Source organism: Salvelinus fontinalis, chromosome 2 (assembly GCF_029448725.1).
Source record: "Salvelinus fontinalis isolate EN_2023a chromosome 2, ASM2944872v1, whole genome shotgun sequence".
Lineage (NCBI taxonomy): Eukaryota > Metazoa > Chordata > Actinopteri > Salmoniformes > Salmonidae > Salvelinus > Salvelinus fontinalis.
This window is the reverse complement of record NC_074666.1, coordinates 21,279,008-21,303,159: the sequence shown is the minus strand read 5'-3', so window position 1 is coordinate 21,303,159 and position 24,152 is coordinate 21,279,008. Positions and strand designations below refer to the sequence as shown.

At 44.1% G+C, this 24,152-nt stretch overlaps 1 protein-coding gene across 4 annotated transcripts in view; it reads left to right on the top strand.

Moving 5' to 3' along the window:
• LOC129814113 (ran-binding protein 3-like) overlaps positions 1-24,140 on the top strand; it is a 30,777-nt gene extending 6,637 nt beyond the window's left edge. Inside the window, exons 2-14 of one of the 4 annotated variants that reach the window (XM_055866932.1) lie at positions 328-389; positions 554-584; positions 699-770; positions 1,025-1,087; positions 2,056-2,121; positions 11,858-11,955; positions 14,021-14,118; positions 14,472-14,544; positions 15,868-15,949; positions 16,282-16,409; positions 16,604-16,724; positions 16,852-17,202; positions 23,181-24,140. In XM_055866932.1, coding sequence (XP_055722907.1) covers positions 328-389; positions 554-584; positions 699-770; positions 1,025-1,087; positions 2,056-2,121; positions 11,858-11,955; positions 14,021-14,118; positions 14,472-14,544; positions 15,868-15,949; positions 16,282-16,409; positions 16,604-16,724; positions 16,852-17,202; positions 23,181-23,227 — 1,292 coding nt within the window. In that variant the 3' untranslated portion in view covers positions 23,228-24,140. Of the gene's footprint in view, positions 1-327; positions 390-553; positions 585-698; positions 771-1,024; positions 1,088-2,055; positions 2,122-9,269; positions 11,661-11,857; positions 12,013-14,020; positions 14,119-14,471; positions 14,545-15,867; positions 15,950-16,281; positions 16,410-16,603; positions 16,725-16,851; positions 17,203-23,180 lie in introns of those variants that run through there. The other 3 variants (XM_055866923.1, XM_055866941.1, XM_055866950.1) reach the window with 3 other exon arrangements.
• Positions 24,141-24,152: the final 12 nt, after the last annotated feature.

The window sequence follows — 24,152 nt, the reverse complement described above, 5'->3', positions numbered from 1 at the left end:
TGAGGATTAATTGAGGAATAATAAATGTAGTAGGAAATTACTCTGAAATTCAGAACAGTGCTACTGTTGATTTTCCTAACTTTGCATTTTAGTGTCTTGGCAGAACAGTGTGTACTGACAGCTCACAGTCTCAGTCATTTCCCTGGTTACGTCTTTGTGGTTTCAGTGACAAAATTAGGAAAAGTGTTTTCCTATTTGAATTTAAGTAAACGCTTTTAAACTCAGTTACGGTTTAGCTAAGATTCACTCATGGATAATGACTCAGTCGCTGTATCAAACTTCAATAAGGATAATTCTCTAACTGTGCTATAATCTGTCTTTTCACAGAGAAAACTGTGCTTGCCCCACCGGTGTTCGTCTTTCAGAAGTCTTTCACGCTTTCCATGAAGGTAATCTGAATCATATCCTGAAGGGTAACATGTTGACAAATGATGCACATGCATTATTAAAAAGTAGTTGCTAATCAAAAGGATACATTCAGAAATATGTAATGGAAGAATATGTATCATTAGTTTGTATTTCTGAACTTTCTTTCTGAACTGATTTTCTACAGAGGAGAGCAGAGCGATGGGAGGAGGGATCAGGTCAGCATTATATCTGCTGCATGTCATAATGAGGAAACATTTTGAAGAATCTCTGTTGCTTTCTATTGCATTGGCAGTAATGTATTTATGTGTACTTGGCTTGTTCTCCAATAGTTGTGGGAATTAGTCCAAACAAACGAGTCCGATCCTTCACATACCCTAATCCTAACAGCAGAATGAGGAAAGGTGAGTGTTCAGAAATATCAATTTGCAGAAATTGTCTGCCTACTCTATTAAAAAAATACATATATAGGTATTATGGTATTATTACCACCAAACGTAAACATTTGAGGATTGAATTATAATTCCTGTTCCTCAGTGTTACTCTCCATTGGTAAAGGTGATTTTTTTTGTACAATCTCTACTGACATTTCATCTACAGTATATACACAATGCTGCTGGTTAACATTACTTACCTTTTTTCTCTGCGTCTCTGACAGGCTCCTGTGACGGCAGTAGACGAGTGCGAACAAATTCCCACTCTTTTCCCCCACCGCCTCCAGGTAAACAACCACACCCCCTACACAAGACCTGTCATCTCTCTAGTGTACTCTATTATCTCTATCCTTTCATCCATCCTTTCTAAGCTGTCCCCTAGGGCATACAGCGCCCATGCAACTGAGTTTAGTTGCCTGATTCCTTGACTCGCCTGCAGATGATTGTAGCCTTAATAAAACTGGGATCTTACTGGGATAAAATACAGTATCTCCGTATCTTTGAAATGAACCGAAGCAGTGCACCATGACGTAGCCGCTGGAAGATGTTTGGTGCTACAAATGGATATTTCATTCGGTTAATGCAGTACCAATAAAGGTCCAGTGCACTACTTTTGTGAGAAATAAATAAATAGTAATAATGATTTTTCAGGGGTGCTGCAGCACCCTCAGCACCCCTACTTCCCGCGGCTAAGCATCATGATCAAACTCTCTTAAAGGGTTTCCTGTCTATATTCACTGCCAGTATTTCCTCTAGGTCCATACATTCCAGTCACACCATCCATGTAAAGGGTTCTTCGGCTGTCCCCATAGAAGAACCCTTTGAAGAGACCTTTTTGGTTGCAGGTAGAACCCTTTCTACAGAGGGTTCTATATTGAAACCAAAAAGGTTCTACCTGGAACCAAAATTGCTTCTCCCATGGGGACAGCCGAAGGACCCTTTTAGATTTTTTTTTTTTGTGTAGACTCCCAGCAACCACTTCAATGCAGCCCCCAGTATCTCTTTCCCCTGATCCGTTTCAGTTTCACTCTGTCACTGCAGCCCTCACCTGCTCATCACAAATCACCAACAAGATCCACTATTGGCAACGCGGAACCCTCACTGCTCATTGTTGGCCAAGCATGTTGTATGTTGTCATGTGCCAAGTCTGGCGGTCACTTTGACATAAATGTGGAGCACGTTTTAACTTTAATCATGTATGATATGTCTGTCTGTGTGAACTCTTCTGACGGATCTCCTCTCCACTCTTTCCTAGTCTCAAGATCAAATGTCTTCATGCCTTCAAATCTGTGCAACCGGCCCAACATTTCCCCAAACAGAGGCAAATATCCATTCTCTGGTCTTATGTTGACCTTTTGATGTGCTAAAATACCTCTAATTATCTAATGAAATTTCAAATCAAATCAAATTTATTTATATAACCCTTACATCAGCTGATATATCAAAGTGCTGTACAGAAACCCAGCCCAAAACCCCAAACAGCAAGCAATGCAGGTGTAGGAGCACGGTGGCTAGGAAAAACTCCCTAGAAAGGCCAAACCTAGGAAGAAACCTAGAGCGGAACCAGGCTATGAGAGGTGGCCAGTCCTCTTCTGGCTGTGCCGGGTGAAGATTATAACAGAACATGGCCAAGATATCTAAACAACTAACAAACCACACTTAATCTCTATTCTACATACTAATACATTCGGTGAGTATTCAGACCCCTTGACTTTTTCCTCATTTTGTTACGTCACAGACTTATTCTAAAATTGATTCAACATTTTTACAAAAACTCATCAATCTACACACAATACCCCATAATGACAAAGCAAAACCAGGTTTAAGAAATGTTTGCTAAATTATTAAAAATTAAAAACAGAAATAAGTTTTTCCCAGTGGGTCAGAAGTTTACATACACTCAATTAGTATTTTGTAGCATTGCCTTTACATTGTTTAACGTGGGTCAAACGTTTTGGGTAGCATCCACAAGCTTCCCACAATAAGTTGGGGGAATTTTGTCCCATTCCTCCTGACAGAGCTGGTGTAACTGAGTCAGGTTTGTAGGTCTCCTTGCTCACACACGCTTTTTCAGTTCTGCCCACAAATTTTCTTTAGGGTTGAGGTCAGGGCTTTGTGATGGTCACTCCAATACCTTGACTTTGTTGTCCTTAAGCCATTTTGCCACAACTTTGGAAGTATGCTTGGGGTTATTGTCCATTTGGAAGACCCATTAACTTCCTGACTGATGTCTTAAGATGTTGCTTCAATATATCCACATCATTTCCCTGTCTCATGATGCCATCTAGTTTGTGAAGTGTACCAGTCCCTCCTGTAGCAAAGCACCCCCACAACATGATGCTGCCACCCCCGTGCTTCACGGTTTGGATGTTGTTCTTCAGGTTGCAAGCCACACCCCTTTTTCCTCCAAACATAACTATGGTCATTATGGCCAAATAGTTCTATTTTTGTTTCATCAGACCAGAGGACATTTCTCCAAAAAGTAAGATCTTTGTCCCCATGTGCAGTTGCAAACCGTAGTCTGACTTTTTTATGGCGGTTTTGGAACAGTGCCTTCTTCCTTGCTGAGCGGACTTTCAGGTTATGTCGATATAGGACTCGTTTTACTGTGGATATAGCTACTTTTGTACCTGTTTCCTCCAACATCTTCACATGGTCCTTTGCTGTTGTTCTGGGATTGATTTGCACTTTTCGCACCAAAGTACGTTCATCTCTAGGAGACAGAACGTGTTTCCTTCCTGAGCGGTATGACGGCTTAGTGGTCCAATGGTGTTTAATACTTGCATACTATTGTTTGTACAGATGAACGTGGTACCTTCAGGCGTTTGGAAATTGCTCCAAAGGATGAACCAGGCTTGTGGAGGTCTACAAAAAAAAATTGAGGTCTTGGCTGATTTCTTTAGATTTTCCCATGATGTCAAGCAAAGAGGCACTGAGTTTGAAGGTAGGCCTTGAAATACATCCACAGGTACACCTCCAATTGACTCAAATTATGTCAATTAGCCTATCAGAAGATTCTAAAGCCATGACGTCATTTTCTGGAATTTTCCAAGCTGTTTAAAGGCAGTCAACTTATTGTATGTAAACTTTTGACCCACTGGAATTGTGATACAGTGAATTATAAGTGAAATAATCTGTCTGTAAACACTTGTCTGTAAATGACTTGTGTCATGCACAAAGTAGATGTCCTAACCGACTTTCCAAAACTATAGTTAATTAACAAGACATTTGTGGAGTGGTTGAAAAACAAGTTTTAATGACTCCAACCTAAGTGTGTTATGCTGGTGAATGAGGACCCAAAAGCGACTTAACAAAAACAGAGTCTTTATTCCAGTCTTAAACAAAACGGTACTCCAGGATATATCTTAGATGACACCTGCTCACACGCAGCATCTGTTGAAGGCAAAAACACGACAGGGCGGAACCAGGACACAGAACAGCAAACCTCAAACAAAGATCCGACAAGGACAGAAGCGGAAAACAGAGGGAGAAATAGGAACTCTAATCAGAGGGCAAAATAGGGGACAGGTGTGAAAGATTAAATGAGGTAGTTAGGAAAATGAGGAACAGCTGGGAGCAGGAACGGAACGATAGAGAGAGAGCGAGAGAGGAAGAGAGGGAGGGGAAGAGAGAGGAATAGAAAGAGGGAAAGAACCTACTAAGACCAGCAGAGGGAGACAAATGGAAGGGAAGCACAGGGACAAGACATGATAATCAAATGACAAAACATGACAGTACCCCCCCACTCACCGAGCGCCTCCTGGCGCACTCGAGGAGGAACCCTGGCGGCAACGGAGGAAATCATCAATCAACGAACGGTCCAAAACGTCCCGAGATGGAACCCAACTCCTCTCCTCAGGACCGTAACCCTCCCAATCCACTAAGTACTGGTGACCACGTCCCCGAGAACGCATGTCCATGATCTTCCGTACCTTGTAAATAGGTGCGCCCTCGACAAGGACGGGAGGGGGGGAGGGAAGACGAACGGGAGCGCGAAGAAAAGGCTTGACACAAGAGACATGGAAGACAGGGTGGACGCGACGAAGATGTCGCGGAAGAAGCAGTCGCACAGCGACAGGATTGACGACCTGAGAGACACGGAACGGACCAATGAACCGCGGAGTCAACTTGCGAGAAGCTGTCGTAAGGGGAAGGTTACGAGTGGAAAGCCACACTCTCTGACCGCGACAATACCTAGGACTCTTAATCCTACGTTTATTGGCGGCTCTCACAGTCTGCGCCCTGTAACGGCAAAGTGCAGACCTGACCCTCCTCCAAGTGCGCTCACAACGTTGGACAAAAGCCTGAGCGGAGGGAACGCTGGACTCGGCGAGCTGGGACGAGAACAGAGGAGGCTGGTAACCAAGACTACTCTGAAACGGAGATAGCCCGGTAGCAGACGAAGGAAGCGAGTTGTGAGCATACTCAGCCCAGGGGAGCTGTTCTGCCCAAGACGCAGAGTTTCGAAACGAAAGGCTGCGTAAAATGCGACCAATCGACTGATTGGCCCTTTCTGCTTGACCGTTAGACTGGGGATGAAACCCGGAAGAGAGACTGACGGAAGCACCGATCAAACGACAGAACTCCCTCCAAAACTGTGACGTGAATTGCGGACCTCTGTCTGAAACGGCGTCTAACGGGAGGCCATGAATTCTGAACACATTCTCAATGATGATTTGTGCCGTCTCCTTAGCGGAAGGAAGCTTAGCGAGGGGAATGAAATGTGCCGCCTTAGAGAACCTATCGATAACCGTAAGAATCACAGTCTTCCCCGCAGACGAAGGCAGACCGGTAATAAAGTCTAAGGCGATGTGAGACCATGGTCGAGAAGGAATGGGAAGCGGTCTGAGACGACCGGCAGGAGGAGAGTTACCTGACTTAGTCTGCGCGCAGTCCGAACAAGCAGCCACGAAACGACGCGTGTCCCGCTCCTGAGTAGGCCACCAAAACCGCTGGCGAATAGAAGCAAGCGTACCCCGAACACCGGGGTGGCCAGCTAACTTGGCAGAATGAGCCCACTGAAGAACAGCCAGACGAGTAGAGACAGGAACAAACAGAAGGTTACTAGGACAAGCGCGCGGCGACGCAGTGTGAGTGAGCGCTTGCTTTACCTGTCTCTCAATTCCCCAGACAGTCAACCCGACAACACGCCCTTCAGGGAGAATCCCCTCGGGGTCGGTAGAAACCACAGAAGAACTAAAGAGACGGGATAAAGCATCAGGCTTGGTGTTCTTATTTCCCGGGCGATAGGAAATCACGAACTCAAAACGAGCGAAAAACAACGCCCAACGAGCTTGACGTGCATTAAGTCGTTTGGCAGAACGGATGTACTCAAGGTTCTTATGGTCAGTCCAAACGACAAAAGGAACGGTCGCCCCCTCCAACCACTGTCGCCATTCGCCTATGGCTAAGCGGATAGCGAGCAGTTCGCGGTTACCCACATCATAGTTGCGTTCCGATGGCGACAGGCGATGAGAAAAGTAAGCGCAAGGATGAACCTTATCGTCAGACTGGAAGCGCTGGGACAGAATGGCTCCCACGCCCACCTCTGAAGCGTCAACCTCGACAATAAATTGTTTAGTGACGTCAGGAGTAACAAGGATAGGAGCGGATGTAAAACGCTTCTTGAGGAGATCAAAAGCTCCCTGGGCGGAACCGGACCACTTAAAGCAAGTCTTGACAGAAGTCAGAGCTGTGAGAGGGGCAGCCACTTGACCGAAATTACGAATGAAACGCCGATAGAAATTAGCGAAACCGAGAAAACGCTGCAACTCGACACGTGACTTAGGAACGGGCCAATCGCTGACAGCCTGGACCTTAGCGGGATCCATCTGAATGCCTTCAGCGGAAATGACAGAACCAAGAAAAGTGACAGAGGAGACATGAAAGGCGCACTTCTCAGCCTTCACGTAGAGACAATTCTCTAAAAGGCGCTGGAGTACACGTCGAACGTGCTGAACATGAATCTCGAGTGACGATGAAAAAATCAGGATATCGTCAAGGTAAACGAAAACAAAGATGTTCAGCATGTCTCTCAGTACATCATTAACTAATGCCTGAAAGACAGCTGGAGCATTAGAGAGACCGAACGGCAGAACCCGGTATTCAAAATGCCCTAACGGAGTGTTAAACGCCGTTTTCCACTCGTCCCCCTCTCTGATGCGTACGAGATGGTAAGCGTTACGAAGGTCCAACTTAGTAAAGAACCTGGCTCCCTGCAGCATCTCAAAGGCTGACGACATAAGGGGAAGCGGATAACGATTCTTAACCGTTATGTCATTCAGCCCTCGATAATCCACGCAGGGGCGCAGAGTACCGTCCTTCTTCTTAACAAAGAAAAACCCCGCTCCGGCGGGAGAGGAAGAAGGCACCACGGTACCGGCATCGAGAGAAACAGACAGATAATCCTCGAGAGCCTTACGTTCGGGAGCCGACAGAGAGTATAGTCTACCCCGAGGGGGAGTGGTCCCCGGAAGGAGATCAATACAACAATCATACGACCGGTGAGGAGGAAGAGAGTTGGCTCTGGACCGACTGAAGACCGTGCGTAGATCATGATATTCCTCCGGCACTCCTGTCAAATCCCCAGGTTCCTCCTGAGTAGAGGGGACACAAGAAACAGGAGGGATAGCAGACATTAAACACTTCACATGACAAGAAACGTTCCAGGATAGGATAGAATTACTAGACCAATTAATAGAAGGATTATGACATACTAGCCAGGGATGACCCAAAACAACAGGTGTAAAAGGTGAACGAAAAATCAAAAAGGAAATGGTCTCACTGTGGTTACCAGATACTGTGAGGGTTAAAGGTAGTGTCTCACATCTGATACTGGGGAGAGAACTACCATCTAAGGCGAACATGGGCGTGGGCCTCCCTAACTGTCTGAGAGGAATGTCATGTTTCCGAGCCCATGCTTCGTCCATAAAACAACCCTCAGCCCCAGAGTCTATCAAGGCACTGCAGGAAGCAGCCGAACCGGTCCAGCGTAGATGGACCGACAAGGTAGTACAGGATCTTGATGGAGAGACCTGAGTAGTAGCGCTCACCAGTAGCCCTCCGCTTACTGATGAGCTCTGGCTTTTACTGGACATGACATGACAAAATGTCCAGCAGAACCGCAATAGAGACAAAGGCGGTTGGTGATTCTCCGTTCCCTCTCCTTAGTCGAGATGCGAATACCTCCCAGCTGCATGGGCTCAGTCTCTGAGCTGATGGGAGAAGATGGTTGAGATGCGGAGAGGGGAAACACCGTTAACGCGAGCTCTCCTCCACGAGCTCGGTGACGAAGATCTACCCGTCGTTCTATGCGGATGGCGAGTGCAATCAAAGAGTCCACGCTGGAAGGAACCTCCCGAGAGAGAATCTCATCCTTAACCTCAGCGTGAAGTCCCTCCAGAAAACGAGCGAGCAACGCCGGCTCGTTCCAGTCACTGGATGCAGCAAGAGTGCGAAACTCTATAGAGTAATCCGTTATGGATCGATCACCTTGACATAGGGAAGCCAGGACCCTGGAAGCCTCCTTCCCAAAAACTGAACGATCAAAAACCCGTATCATCTCCTCTTTAAAGTTCTGATATTCGTTAGTACACTCAGCCCTTGCCTCCCAGATAGCTGTGCCCCACTCCCGAGCCCGACCAGTAAGGAGTGATATGACGTAGGCGATCCGAGCTCTCTCTCGTGAGTATGTGTTGGGCTGGAGAGAAAACACAATATCACACTGGGTGAGAAAGGAGCGGCACTCAGTGGGTTGCCCAGAGTAACATGGTGGGTTATTAACCCTAGGTTCCGAAGACTCGGAAGACCAGGAAGTAACAGGTGGCACGAGACGAAGACTCTGAAACTGTCCTGAGAGGTTGGAAACCTGAGCGGCCAGGGTCTCAACGGCATGACGAGCAGCAGACAATTCCTGCTCGTGTCTGCCGAGCATTGCTCCCTGGATCTCGATGGCAGTGTTGCGAGAATCCGTAGTCGCTGGGTCCATTGTGGTCGGATCTTTCTGTTATGCTGGTGAATGAGGACCCAAAAGCGACTTAACAAAAACAGAGTCTTTATTCCAGTCTTAAACAAAACGGTACTCCAGGATATATCTTAGATGACACCTGCTCACACGCAGCATCTGTTGAAGGCAAAAACACGACAGGGCGGAACCAGGACACAGAACAGCAAACCTCAAACAAAGATCCGACAAGGACAGAAGCGGAAAACAGAGGGAGAAATAGGAACTCTAATCAGAGGGCAAAATAGGGGACAGGTGTGAAAGATTAAATGAGGTAGTTAGGAAAATGAGGAACAGCTGGGAGCAGGAACGGAACGATAGAGAGAGAGCGAGAGAGGAAGAGAGGGAGGGGAAGAGAGAGGAATAGAAAGAGGGAAAGAACCTACTAAGACCAGCAGAGGGAGACAAATGGAAGGGAAGCACAGGGACAAGACATGATAATCAAATGACAAAACATGACAAAGTGTATGTAAACTTCCGACTTCAACTGTAAGTATTCAGACCTTTTGCTAAGAGACTCGAAATTGAGCTCAGGTGCATCCTGTTTCCATTTATCATCCTTGAGATGTTTCTACAACTTGATTGGAGTCCACCTGTGGTAAATTAAATTGATTGGACATGATTTGGAAAGTCACACACCTGTCTATATAAGGTCCCACATGAGGTCGAAAGACTTGTCTGTAGAGCAACGAGACAGGATTGTGTCAAGACACATATATGCAGCATTGAAGGTCCCCAGGACCACAGTGGCCTCCATCATTCTTAAATGGAAGAAGTTTGGAACCACCAAGACTCTTCCTAGAGCTGGCCGATCGGACAAACTGAGCAATCGGGGGAGAAGGGCCTTGGTCAGGGAGATGACCAAGAATCCAATGGTCACTCTGAAAGAGCTCCAGAGTTCCTCTGTGGAGATGGGACTTGGGAGACCCTTCCAGAAGGACAACCATCTCTGCAGCACTCCACCAATCAGGCCTTTATGGTAGAGTGGCCAGACTGAAGCCACTCCTCAGTAAAAGGCACATGACAGCCTGCTTGGAGTTTGCCAAAATGCACCTAAAGGACTCTCAGACCATGAGAAACAAGATTCTCTGGTCTGATGAAACCAAGATTGAACTATTTGGCCTGAATGCCAAACGTCACGTCTGGAGGAAACCTGGCACCATCCCTACGGTGAAGCATGGCGGACTGCAATAGCATCGAATAGTCCCCACGATATGCAACTGTTCAGGGAAGTCAGGAACCAATACACGCAGTCAGTCAGGAAAGCAAAGGCTAGCTTTTTCAAACAGAAATTTGCATCCTGCAGCACTAATTCCAAAAAGTTTTGGGACACTTTAAGTCCATGGAGAATAAGAGCACCTCCTCCCAGCTGCCCACTGCACTGGGGCTAGGAAACACTGTCACCACCGATAAATCCAGGATAATCGAGAATTTTAATAAGCATTTCTCTACGGCTGGCCATGCTTTCCACCTGGCTACCCCAAACCCGGCCAACAGCTCTGCACCCCCCACAGCAACTGGCCCAAGCCCCCCCTCTTCTCCTTCACCCATATCCAGACAGCTGATGTTCTGATAAAGATGCAAAATCTGGATCCCTGCAAATCAGCTGGGCTAGACAATCTGGACCCTCTCTTCCTAAAATTATCTGCCGTCATTGTTGCAACCCCTATTACTAATCTGTTCAACCTCTCTTTCATATCGTCTGACATTCCTAAAGATTGAAAAGCGGACGCGGTCATCCCCCTCTTCAAAGGGGGAGACACTCTAGACCCAAACTGTTACGGACCTATATCCATCCTGTCCTGCCGTTGTAAAGTCTTCGAAAGCCAAGTGAACAAACTGATCACTGACCATTTCGAATCCCATCGTTCCTTCTCCGCTATGCAATCCGGTTTCCGAGCTGGTCACAGGTGCACCTCAGCCACGCTCAAGGTCCTAAACGATATCATAACCGCCATCGATAAATGACAGTACTGTGCAGCCGTCTTCATCGACCTGGCCAAGGCTTTCGACTCTGTCAATCACCGTATTCTTATTCGCAGACTCAACGGCCTTGGTTTCTCTAATGACTGCCTCGCCTGGTTCACTAACTACTTCTCAGATAGAGTTCAGTGTGTCAAATCAGAGGGCCTGTTGTCTGGACCTCTGGCAGTCTCTATGGGGGTGCCACAGGGTTCAATTCTCGGGCCAACTCTTTTCTCTGTATATATCAATGATGTTCTTGCTGCGGGTGATTCTCTGATCCACTTCTACACAGACGACACCATTCTGTATACATCTGGCCCTTCTTTGGACACTGTGTTAACAAACCTCCAAACAAGCTTCAATGCCATACAACCCTCCTTCCGTGGCCTCCAACTGCTCTTAAATGCTAGTAAAACTAAATGCATTCTCTTCAACCGATCGCTGCCCGCACCCTCCTGCCAAACTAGCATCATTACTCTGGACGGTTCTGACTAAGAATGTGTGGACAACTATAAATACCTAGGTGTCTGGCTAGACTGTAAACTTTCCTTCCAGACTCATTAAGCATCTCCAATCCAAAATTAAATCTAGAAACGGCTTCCTATTGCACACCAGTATTTCTACTTGCACATTCTCATCTGCACATCTATCACTCCAGTGTTAATTGCTAAATTGTAATTACTTCGCCACTATGGCCTATTTATTGCCTTACCTCCTTACTTCATTTGCACACACTGTATACAGATTTTCAATTATGTTATTAACTGTACGTTTGTTTATCCCATATGTAACTCTGTGTTGTTGTTTTTTGTCGCACTGCTTTGCTTTATCTTGGCCAGGTCGCAGTTGTAAAGGAGAACTTGTTCTCAACTGGCCTACCTGGTTAAATAAAGGTGAAATTAAATAAATAAATAAGAAAATGTGGAAAAGGTCAAACGGTCTGAATACTTTCCGAATGCTCAGTATAGTATATTTTTATTCATACCCGATCGTAAGACTGACTTTGAAGGACAGAATTTGATTTAAGTCTCTTTTTACTCCTCCTTCCCTCTCCTTCCCTCCTTTTCTATTCCTCTTATCTTCTGTGTAGTGACACCTCTGAACAGGGTCAGAAGGTCATTACTTCAGCCTGCACGTCTCCTCGCCCCTCAACCCTGGAACATCTCCTTACAGCCACACCCATCTGAGGTATTCTACAACTCTCTTCGCCCCCTCACACAGAGTGAAACGAGAAAACTCTCTCAGGTAAAAAATTTAAAGAGAGAACTCTCTCAGGCCTTAAAAGTATTTCAATAATACAATTATTATTAGTTGGGGTTGTGTCATTGCCTGAGGGACCCACGTACTCTTCTCAGAGAAACCTATTCACTCACTGCCAGTTTATAAACCCAAACACCAAAACTGGTTTGAATCAGTTCTGTCTATTGGAAATTATTGTGCAATGTTTTTTTTGTTGAAGTCTCTCTGAATGCTTAAATCGCTTTCTCTCTACTCCCAAACTTGCCACATCAACACACTCAATTATATGATAGCTTATGGCTGCAAAATGTATTTTATTTTCTATTTACACAAGCATTGTGTTGAATTATTTGACTCAAGAAAGTACCAATCCAATGTATAGTTGTGGCCAAAAGTTTTGAGAATGACACAAATATTCATTTTCACAAAGTTTGCTACTTCAGTGTCTTTAGATATTATTGTCAGATGTTACTATGGAATACTGAAGTATAATTACAAGCATTTCATAAGTGTCAAAGGCTTTTATTGACAATTACATGAAGTTGATGCAAAGAGTCAATATTTGCAGTGTTGACCCTTCTTTTTCAAGACCTCTGCAATCCGCCCTGGCATGCTATCAATTAACTTCTGGGCCACATCCTGACTGATGACAGCCCATTCTTGCATAATCAATGCTTGGAGTTTGTCAGAATTTGTGGGGTTTTGTTTGTCCACCCGCCTCTTGAGGATTGACCACAAGTTCTCAAGGGGATTAAGGTCTGGGGAGTTTCCTTGCCATGGACCCAAAATATTGATGTTTTGTTCCCCGAGCCACTTAGTTATCACGTTTGCCTTATGGCAAGGTGCTACATCATGCTGGAAAAGGTATTGTTCGTCAGCAAACTGTTCCTGGATGGTTGCGAGAACTTGCTCTCGGAGGATGTGTTGGTACCATTCTTTATTCATGGCTGTGTTCTTAGGCAAAATTGTGAGTGAGCCCACTCCCTTGGCTGAGAAGCAACCAGACACATGAATGGTCTCAGGATGCTTCACTGTTGGCATGACACAGGACTGATGGTAGCGCTCACCTTGTCTTCTCTGGACAAGCTTTTTTCCGGATGCCCCAAACAATCGGAAAGGGAATTCATCAGAGAAAATGACTTTACCCCAGTCCTTAGCAGTCCAATCCCTGTACCTTTTGCAGAATATCAGTCTGTCCCTGATGTTTTACCTGGAGAGAAGTGGCTTCTTTGCTGCCCTTCTTGACTCCAGGCCATCCTCCAAAAGTCTTCGCCTCACTGTGCATGCAGATGCACTCACACCTGCCTGCTGCCATTCCCGAGCAAGCTTTGTACTGGTGGTGCCCTGATGCCGCAGCTGAATCAACTTTAGGAGACAGTCCTGGAGCTTGCTGGACTTTCTTGGGCGCCCTGAAGCATTCTTCACAACAATTGAACCGCTCTCCTTGAAGTTCTTGATGATCTGATAAATGGTTGATTTAGGTGCAATCTTACTGGCAGCAATATCCTTGCCTGTGAAGCCCTTTTTGTGCAAAGCAATGATGACGGCACGTGTTTCCTTGCAGGTAACCATGGTTGACAGAGGAAGAACAATGATTCCAAGCACCACCCTCCTTTTGAAGCTTCCAGTCTGTTATTCGAACTCAATCAGCATGACAGAGTGATCTCAAGCCTTGTCCTCATCAACACTTACACCTGTGTTAACGAGAGAATCACTGACATGATGTTAGTTGGTCCTTTTGTGGCAGGGCTGAAATGCAGTGGAAATGTTTTTTGGGGGATTCAGTTCATTTGCATGGCAAAGAGGGACTTTGCAATTAATTGCAATTCATCTGATCACTCTTCATAGCATTCTAGAGTATATGCAAATTGCCATCATACAAACTGAGGCAGCAGACTTTGTGAAAATGTATATTTGTGTAATTCTCAAAACTTTTTGCCACGACTGTAAATTCAGATATGTAATAGGACTGTAAAATAATAATTTGCATTGTTTTTTTGTCCCATTTCCACAGGTGAGCCACGATCCTTCAAATGATGTCTCCAGCATCTCAACTGACCGCCCCCCCACTGTTGGTGTATTACATCAAAAGAAACCCCATCAAGTTCACAGGTACGCAGAGGACCTGGTTAATGTAACAGTAAAGATGCAGGGTGTCTAGTTGGGTCAAGTCTGTGCAATATTTCATTTTTACAGCCTCCCAGCCACTTTAAACTGTATATTTGACAGTTGACATTCTAATTGAGGGCTACAAACTCCAGGTCAAGGCATGGATTAGTTAAACAAGGGGGTTTGGGTTACGTGTTAACTTTCAGTCCAGACCCAGGACTGGACAGCCTTGCTTCAATCCAGAGACCTTACAGAGTTTTCCTCTGTCAGAGCTATGTGGGGTCTAGGGGTTTAGTTCCCAGCAGTGATTCTGAACCTGCTGACCTCTCTGCTGACCTCTGGTTCACCCTCCACAGATCGAAGCCAGACGGTACCACCTCAGACAGGGTCCAGTTTGTGTTTGGGGAAAACATGAGCGAAAGAGTCTTGGTGAGTTCAGCAAGCACCACTGACATACACTACATGACCAAAAGTATGTGGACACCTGCTAGTTGAACATCTCATTCCAAAATCATGAGCATTAATATGGAGTTGGTCCCCCCTTTGCCGCTGTAACAGCCTCCACTCGTCTGGGAAGGCTTTCCACTAGATGTTGGAACATTGCTGCGGGGACTTGCTTCCATTCAGCCACAAGAGCATCAGTGAGGTCGGGCACTGACGTTGGCCGATTTGGCCTGGTTCGCAGTCGGCGTTCCAATTCCTCCCAAAGGTGTGAGGTCAGGGCCCTGTGCAGGCCTGTCAAGTTCTTCCACACCGATCTCGACAAACCATTTCTGTATGGACCTCGCTTTGTGCACGGGGGCATTGTCATGCTGAAACAAGAAAGGGTCTTCCCCAAACGGTTGCCACAAAGTTAGTAGCACAGAATCGTCTAGAATGTCATTTTATGCTGTTGCGTTAAGATTTCCCTTCACTGGAACTAAGGGGCCCGAACCATGAAAAACAGCTCCGGACCATTATTCCTCCTCCACCAAACTTGACACTATGCATTGGGGCAGGTAGCGTTCTCCTGGCATCCGCCAAACCCAGATTCGTCCGTCGGATTGCCAGATGGTGAAGCGTGATTCCTCACTCCAGAGAACGCGTTTCCACTGATCCAGAGTCCAATAGCGGTGAGCTTTACACCACTCCAGCCGATGCTTGGCATTGCGCATGATATTAGGCTGGTGTTCGGCCACTCGGCCATGGAAACCCATTTCATGAAGCTCCAGACGAACAGTACTTGTGCTGATGTTGCTTCCAGAGGCAGTTTGGAACTCGGTAGTGAGTGTTTCAACCGAGGACAGATGATTTTTATGCGCTATGCGCTTCAGCACTCGGTGTTCCTGTTCTGTGAACATTTAGGCCAATAGACATTTCCATGTCATAATAACAGCACATACAGTGGACCGGGGCAGCTCTAGCAGGACAGACATTTGATGAACTGACTTATTGGAATCCTATGACGGTGCCACGTTGAAAGTCAGTGAGCTCTTCAGTAAGGCCATTCTACTGCCATTGTTTGTCTATGGAGATTTCATGGCTGTGTGCTTGATTTTATACACCTGTCAGCAACACGTGTGACTGAAATAGCCGAATCCACTATTTTGAAGGGGTGTCCACATACTTTTGTATATATATTGTACTTATACAGTAGCAATTTGCATAGGATGACTATGCAATATATGATGTCATCACATTTGAATGAGTTTAACTGTGTTACCAAACACTTCATATTTACAGAAATGCTCTCACTTTCTCACCCTCATATAGAGACCACAGAAATCCCCTAGCAGTGAAGATTCTGATTGCAGCTCTGATTCTGACTCTTCCACCTCTGATTCAAGTCATAAAGGTAAATCATTAAGCGGGTCATAGTGTTTTTACATGAGTACACAACTCTGGTCCTCGAGAGCCAGTACCTTAATGACCACAGTGTCTGCTGATCCACCAAGACTGTGGTCCTAGGCTGCATTTATACAGGCAGCCCAATTCTGATCTTTGGGAAAAGAGATGACCTGATCAGTCAAAAGACCAATTAGTGGAAAAATATTAGAACTGGGCCGCCTGTGTAAACCCTGCCATAGAGGACTGGAGTTGTGCACCTCTGTTCTAATAGCGATTGACTGCCTCTTAGTGGATGCCTTTCAGAACTGCAGCTGAAGTTCTGTCTGTGTTTGCTGATAGGTGCTGTGTGGAGCAGTCTGAGGGAGTCTGCTGCAGCTTACACAGCGTCATGTGGGAGGCAGCATGTGCTCAGGCTCAGGCGGGTTCAGCTGTTCACTGGGGAGGAGAAGGAAAGCAATGTGGTCCAGGTGAAGACCTATAGGGCTGACGCATGCCAGATCTTACAATGCCTGGTACCTGACGGCACAGCTGATAACGTGGCATGCAATGTCTGAGCAGGGGAATGTGAACATTATGTTGAAATAGGAAGTGACCAATGCCTTCTGATATTGCTAAAGGCAGTGGTGTACCTTTTTCATTTTTAAATATTTTTTTCTTTTAGCTGACCTGCAGACTGTTTGTCCTGGAAAAAGGAACTCCGTCATGGACTGAGCGAGGGAGAGGAGTCCTGCGACTCAATGATCTAGCATCAGGGACCAAAAGAGGGCTTCAGTCCAGGATAGGTGAGTTTATCATGAGGGAGTTTATTATTCCCATCACTCTGACCAACACCTGCACGTCTTTCTGTGATTCTTAATGTTTCTCATCCTCAGTATATCTCTCACACCTGTCGCCCTCTGATCAAAACAGTGATGAGGCACCAGGGCAGTCTCAAGGTTATCCTCAATACTAAGCTCTGGCCACACACACACCTACGTCGCCCGGCCCGCCGGAACCTCCAGGTGACGGCCACTGACGTGGAGACTCAGGCCGTTCGGGTGTTCCTCATTCAGGCCAGCGCCAGGGACGTGGCTCGCCTCTACGTGGCCATCCACCATCGGCTGGTAGCCCTACGGGCCAGTGCTGCTGAGAGGGAGGCAGAGGCTGCAGGGGGCAGGACCAGGGAGGGGCACTGCAACAGTGAGAATGAAGAGGAGGAGGAAGAGGAGAGACAACAGAAAGAAAGAGAAGAAAGGCTGCTATTGACACGATTGCGACCTGGTAAGAGTGAATAGCAATAGTGATAGGGATGTACTCTACAGTTGTCTGAGATGAACTTGTCTGAGATTATCCCTTGCTCTTTCACCTGTATGTCTACGACTAAGTCCAATGTTTAGCGCATTGTTTGTCCTGTGTAAAAAAACGTGTTTGGAATTTTTGCTTAGTTTGAGTAAGGGAACATTCGTACTCCAATAGATGTCTGGTGGGAAGTCACGTTACTAATCCCCAGTCCACATTCCAGAGTCAGAGGCGTTGGGTTAAATGCGGAAGACACATTTCAGTTGAATACATTCAGTTGGACAACTGACTAGATACCCCCCTTTCCCTTTTCCCTTTCCCAGAGGGAGCTGTTAGCAGGTGGTAGTCATAGACCTTCACTCTGCCACTGGCAAACCCCCCCCCACATAAAAAACTGAGTAACAGATGGATCCCCATCATGGTGGATTACATTCCTAAAGGTCCCAGGCCTAAAAAGATTAGGTTATTTTTTGTACCATTATGAAAAAAAGAAGAGAACACTAGATTAGTGGTTTTTAATTGATGTACCTTGAGGAACTCTCAAGTGTGCCGCAAAACTTTTCCTAATCTTGATAATTTTTTTGAACACTCACTTCTAAACGTGACCTGTTGAATGCACATGGGATTTTGACTTGGGATCACCAGTGCTGCTCAGATAATACACGGAACCAAAATATAAAGCAACATGCAACAATTTCAGAGAATTAACTTTATTTGTAGTAACAGTAACTTTATTTGTCACATGTGCCCAATAAAACAAGTGTAGACCTTACAGTGAAATGCTTACTTACAAGCCCTTGGGGGCAGTATTTTGCAGTATGGATGAGAAGTGTGCCTAAAGTAAACTGCCTGTTACTCAGGCCCAGAAGCTAGGATATGCATATAATTTGGATTTGGATAGAAAACACTCTAAAGTTTCCAAAACTGTTAAAATAATGTCTGTGAGTATAACAGAACTGATATGGCAGGCAAAACCCTGAGGAAAATCCATCCAGGAAGTGGGATTTTTTTGATGTGGGTATATTCAATTGAATGCCTATAGAGAATCTAAATGGTTAGGGCCCAGCTTGCAGTTCCTATGGCTTCCACTAGATGTCAACAGTCTTTAGACATTGTTTCAGGCTTGTTTTCTGAAAAATGAAGAAGAATGAGAGATTTTTGTCAGTGGACTGAGGAAGAATGCAGAGCTGGTTTGTGCGCATGACCGATTGCGCGCCCTTCGTTGTTTTTCCTTTCTATTAAATACGCCATTGTCCGGTTGAAATATTATTGATTATTTAGACAATTGACAACCTGAAGATTAATTTTAAACATCGTTTGACATGTTTCAACGAACTTTACCGGTACTATTAGGATGTATTCGTCTGCATGTTTTGACCGCCTTGGAGCCAGTGGATTACTGAACATAACGCACCAACAAAACTGAGTTTTTGGGATATAAAGAGGGTCTTCATCGAACAAAACAAACATTTATTGTGTAGCTGGAACATTTGTGACTGCAACCATATGAAGATCTTCAAAGGTAAGTGATTCATTTTATCGCTATTTCTGACTTTTGTAATTCCTTTACTTGGTTGTAAAATGTTTGTATGCTTTTGTAAGCGGGGCGCTGTCCTCAGATAATCGCATGGTATGCTTTCGCCGTAAAGCCTTTTTGAAATCTGACAAAGCGGCTGGATTAACAAGAAGTTAATCTTTAAGCCGATGTATAACACTTGTATTTTTTATGAATGTTTATTATGACTATTTCTGTATTTTGAATTTGGCGCTCTGCAATTTCACCGGATGTTGTCGAGGTGGGTCGCTAGCGGAACGCCTGCGCCAGAAAGGTTAAGAAAATATTTACCAAATAAAGTAAAAAATAATAAAAAGTAACACAGTAACATGACAATAACAGGGCTATATACAGTGGGTATCAGAACCGAGTCAGTGTGCGGGGGTACAGGTTTGAGGTAATTTGTACATGTAGGTAGGGGTGAAGTGACTATGCATACACTACCGTTCAAAAGTTTGGGGTTACTTAGAAATGTCCTTGTTTTTGAAAGATTTTTTTTTTGTCCATTCAAATAACATCAAATTGATCAGAAATACAGTGTAGACATTGTTAATGTTGTAAATGACTATTGTAGCTGGAAACGGCAGATTTTGTATGGAATATCTACACAGGCGTACAGAGGCCCATTATCAGCAACCATCACTCCTGTGTTCCAATGGCACGTTGTGTTAGCTAATCCAAGTTTATCATTTTAAAAGGCTAATTGATCGTTAGAAAACCCTTTTGAAATTATGTTATCACAGCTGAAAACTGTTGTTCTGATTAAAGAAGCAATAAAACTGGCCTTCTTTAGACTAGTTGCATATCTGGAGCATCAGCATTTGTGCGTTCGATTACAGGCTCAAAATGGCCAGAAACAAAGAACTTTCTTCTGAAACTCATCAGTCTATTCTTGTTCTGAGAAATGAAGGCTATTCCAATGCGAGAAATTGCCAAGAAATTGAAGATTTCGTACAACGCTGTCTACTACTCCCTTCACAGGACAGCGCAAACTAGCTCTAACCAGAATAGAAAGAGGAGTGGGAGGCCCCGGTGCACAACTGAGCAAGAGGACAAGTACATTAGAGTGTAGAGTGTAGTCTAGTTTGAGAAACAGACGCCTCACAAGTCCTCAACTGGCAGCTTCATTAAATAATACCCGCAAAACACCAGTCTCAACGTCAACAGTGACGAGGCGACTCCGGGATGCTGGCCTTCTAGGCAGAGTTGCAAAGAAAAAGCCATATCTCAGACTGACCAATAAAAAGAAAAGATTAAGATGGGCAAAAGAACACAGACACTGGACAGAGGAACTCTGCCTAGAAGGCCAGCATCCCCGGACTAGTTTAAGGAAAAAGATTCTTCCAGTTCGTGGATGGCTGACGTTTTACATGCCGTAACCAATTATGCTATTTTGTTTGTTTTTTTGCATTATTTTTTACTTATTTTTTAACTTATTTTGTACATAATGTTACTGCTACCGTCTCTTATGACCGAAAATAACTTCTGGACATCAGAATTGGGATTACTCACCACAAACTGGAAGAAGCTTTTTCCTTTAACAAGTCCGACAAGAAAGATATACTGCTCTCCCGGGAACAGGCCCACATCCCCGTCATTTGTGTGAAGGAAAGACGGAGGAAAAGAGGACGCAGATCAGGCTGCCTTCTGAGAATCCGTAGGCGAGCAAGTAAACTCCCACTGCCATCAATTCTACTTGCTAACATGCAATCTTTGGAAAAGAAAATTGATAATCAATGATTATTCTACAAACAGGACATTAAAAACTCATATAAGAAAATCAGTCAATTGTCCTGGGCTGGCGTGGTTGCACATGGTCTGCCGTTGTGAGGCCGGTTGGACGTACTGCCAAATTCTCTAAAACGACGTGTCACCCATTGAGCATGTTAAGGATGCTCTGGATTGACATGTATGACAGCGTGTTCCAGTACCCGCCAATATCCAGCAACTTCGCCCAGCCATTAAAGAGGAGTGAGACAACATTCCACAGGCCACAATCAATAGCCTGGTCAACTCTATGCAAAGGAGATGTTTTGTGCTGCATGCGTGCATCAAAAGAGTTTTAATTAAAGGGCTACACACAAATGAATCATCAGGTGTAAGGAACTATGAAAATAGTTCAAATAAATGCTTTTTAATCTACAGTTGAAGTCGGAAGTTTACATACACTTAGGTTGGAGTCATTAAAACTTGTTTTTCAACCACTCCACAAATTTCTTGTTAACAAACTATAGTTTTGGCAAGTTGGTTAGGACATCTACTTTGTGCATGACACAAGTAATTTTTCCAACAACTGTTTACAGACAGATTATTTCACTTATAATTCACTGTATCACAATTCCAGTGGGTCAGAAGTTTACATACACTAAGTTGACTGTGCCTTTAAACAGCTCGGAAAATTCCAGAAAATTATGTCATGGCTTTAGAATCTTCTGATAGGCTAATTGACATAATTTGTGTCAATTGGAGGTGTACCTGTGGATGTATTTCAAGGCCTACCTTCAAACTCAGTGCCTCTTTGCTTGACATCATGGTAAGGCCAAGGCCTCAGAAAAAGAATTGTAGACCTCCACAAGTCTGGTTCGTATAGTATAAACACCATGGGACTACGCAGCCGTCATACCGCTCAGGAAGGAGACACGTTCTGTCTCCTAGAGATTAACTTAGTTTGGTGCGAAAAGTGCAAATCAATCCCAGAACAACAGCAAAGGGCCTTGTGAAGATGCTAGAGGAAACAGGTACAAAAGTATCTATATCCACAGTAAAACGAGTCCTATATCGACATAAGCTGAAAGGCCACTCGGCAAGGAAGAAGCCACTGCTCCAAAACCGCCCTAAAAAATCCATACTACGGTTTGCAACTGCACATGGGGACAAAGTTTGTACTTTTTGGAGAAATGTCCTCTGGTCTGATGAAACAAAAATAGAACTGTTTGGCCATAATGACCATCGTTATGTTTGGAGGAAAAAGGGGGAGGCTTGCAAGCCGAAGAACACCATCCCAACCGTGAAGCACGGGGGTGTCAGCATCATGTTGTGAGGGTGCTTTGCTGCAGGAGGGACTGGCTACCCGAAACGTTTGACCCAAGTTAACAATTTAAAGGCAATGCTACCAAATACTAATTGAGTGTATGTAAACTTCTGACCCACTAGAAATGTGATGAAAGAAATAAAAGCTGAAATAAATCATTATCTCTACTATTATTCTGACCTTTCACATTCTTAAAATAAAGTGGTGATCCTAACTGACATAAAACAGGGAATTTTTACCAGGATTAAATGTCAGGAATTGTGAAAAACTGAGTTTAAATGTATTTGGCTAAGGTGTATGTAAACCTCCGACTTCAACTTTATATAAAAACATTGTGTAACGGCTTTCCTCCTCCTCTTCATCCGAAGAGGAGGAGCAGGGATTTGACCAAAACGCAGCGTTTGAATATGACATTATTTATTTATTTAAAGACGAAGACGAACACGAAAAACACTTGGAAAATTACAAAACAAATAAACGATGTAGACAGACCTGGACGACGAACTTACATGAAACACGAAGAACGCATGAACAGGGAAACTGACTACATAAAAGAACGAACATACAAACAAACCGAAAACAGTCCCGTGTGGCGCAACGACATACACAGACACAGGAGACAACCACCCACAAACAAACAGTGTGAAAACACCTACCTTAATATGACTCTCAATCAGAGGAAATGAAAACCACCTGCCTCTAATTGAGAGCCATATCAGGTCACCCTTTAAACCAACATAGAAACAGAAAACATAGACTGCCCACCCAAACTCACGTCCTGACCAACTAACACATACAAAAACTAACAGCAAACAGGTCAGGAACGTGACACATTGTCACAGGAAATAGATGATTTGCTGTATGGATCAAATGAGATGGAGGTCATTACCACTAATTAAATGAATAGGGAAATGTTAGGCGTGCCGGAGGATATTTTATCCCATCAAGTTGTGGCACAGTTAAAAAAAGGTTGGGAACCACTGCACTAGAGATGAGAACTAGGTATTGCTGTTTATCTAAACAATAGTCCACTTGTTATTCCTTGCAACAACCTCTCCTTCAGCCTCCTTGAACTTGTATGTCAACAAAACACCTAAAGAAGCTAAAATTAGCCCCGTATCAGCTAACCATGCACATTCCAGTGGAGGACAACTTATGTCCTCTGGAGCAAAACATGTGTTGTCCCTGTAGAAACTCAGTAGAGACCTACATGACATGAGAATGCATCCTTAACAACTCTTAACATGGCCATTTTGTCATTGTGCATTTACCAGACAAAACACCGTGCTGCAAAACATAAAGCTACTGTATATAAATATTACAACATTTTCACTTACACACGTTCCATAACATGTCTGTTTTTCTCCTTTGCAGTGGTTTGTGATTGGATACACAGTAAACCTAGTTTGGATTCTTGGTGACATGACATCATATCCTGACCTGGACAATCTGAACAGAACTTTGGCTATAATGGAACAGTGGGACAAAACATCAAGAGACAGCTTGCAAGTACTTACTATCTATTGAGCTATCATGACTGCCATCTTTCAACAACAAAAGAATATATGATTATTCTATTGCCGTACTTACTTTTGTACTTCACGTTATTGTGGCAGTGTGCAAGGGGAAGATAAACCGCCGCATTATGACAGAGGTAATCTAGATGTAATGACAGATAAAAAACAATTATTTATTTTTGTTATTTTATTATGCATTTATAATGAATACAACTGTTCATGCAAGTGCTATTTGTGGCTGAAGCACCCACATTAAACTTATTTTAAACATATTTAGAATATTCCCAAAAGGTTTTGTTCTTCTGTATTTCTTTTATAAGCATTATGTTTTACATGTTGTAAGCGTTTTAAAAACAGCTTATGATCAACATAATGATTTTGAAACAATTTTTGTATTTCTTTCACTACAAACAGAATATAATATGTATCTATCTATTTCAACTGTGAAACAAACAAAATAGCTTTATTGTTAGCTGTTTCATTTATACAGTACATTACTGACACAAACAACAATCTCATGGTTGTGGTACACTCACCTTTTCTACACAGTACTAAATGCATGCCTCTGCCTACCTCTGTAGTTGCTACAAATGTTAGAAAACATTTCAATGTTTTTAATGGATTTTAAGTTCTATTACCTAGTGTATTGTCAAAAGCAATTTACTTAAAAGGGTAATCCTGCATAAAAGCAAACATGACTAGCATCTAGTTCATATTCTGATATGTATATATTATATTAATCTGCTTCTGGTAATATCACCATGTTATGTGAGCAGTTATGTCATCGTGATTGATAAAAACTGATTTTCTGATAGAACTTTTGAGTTTA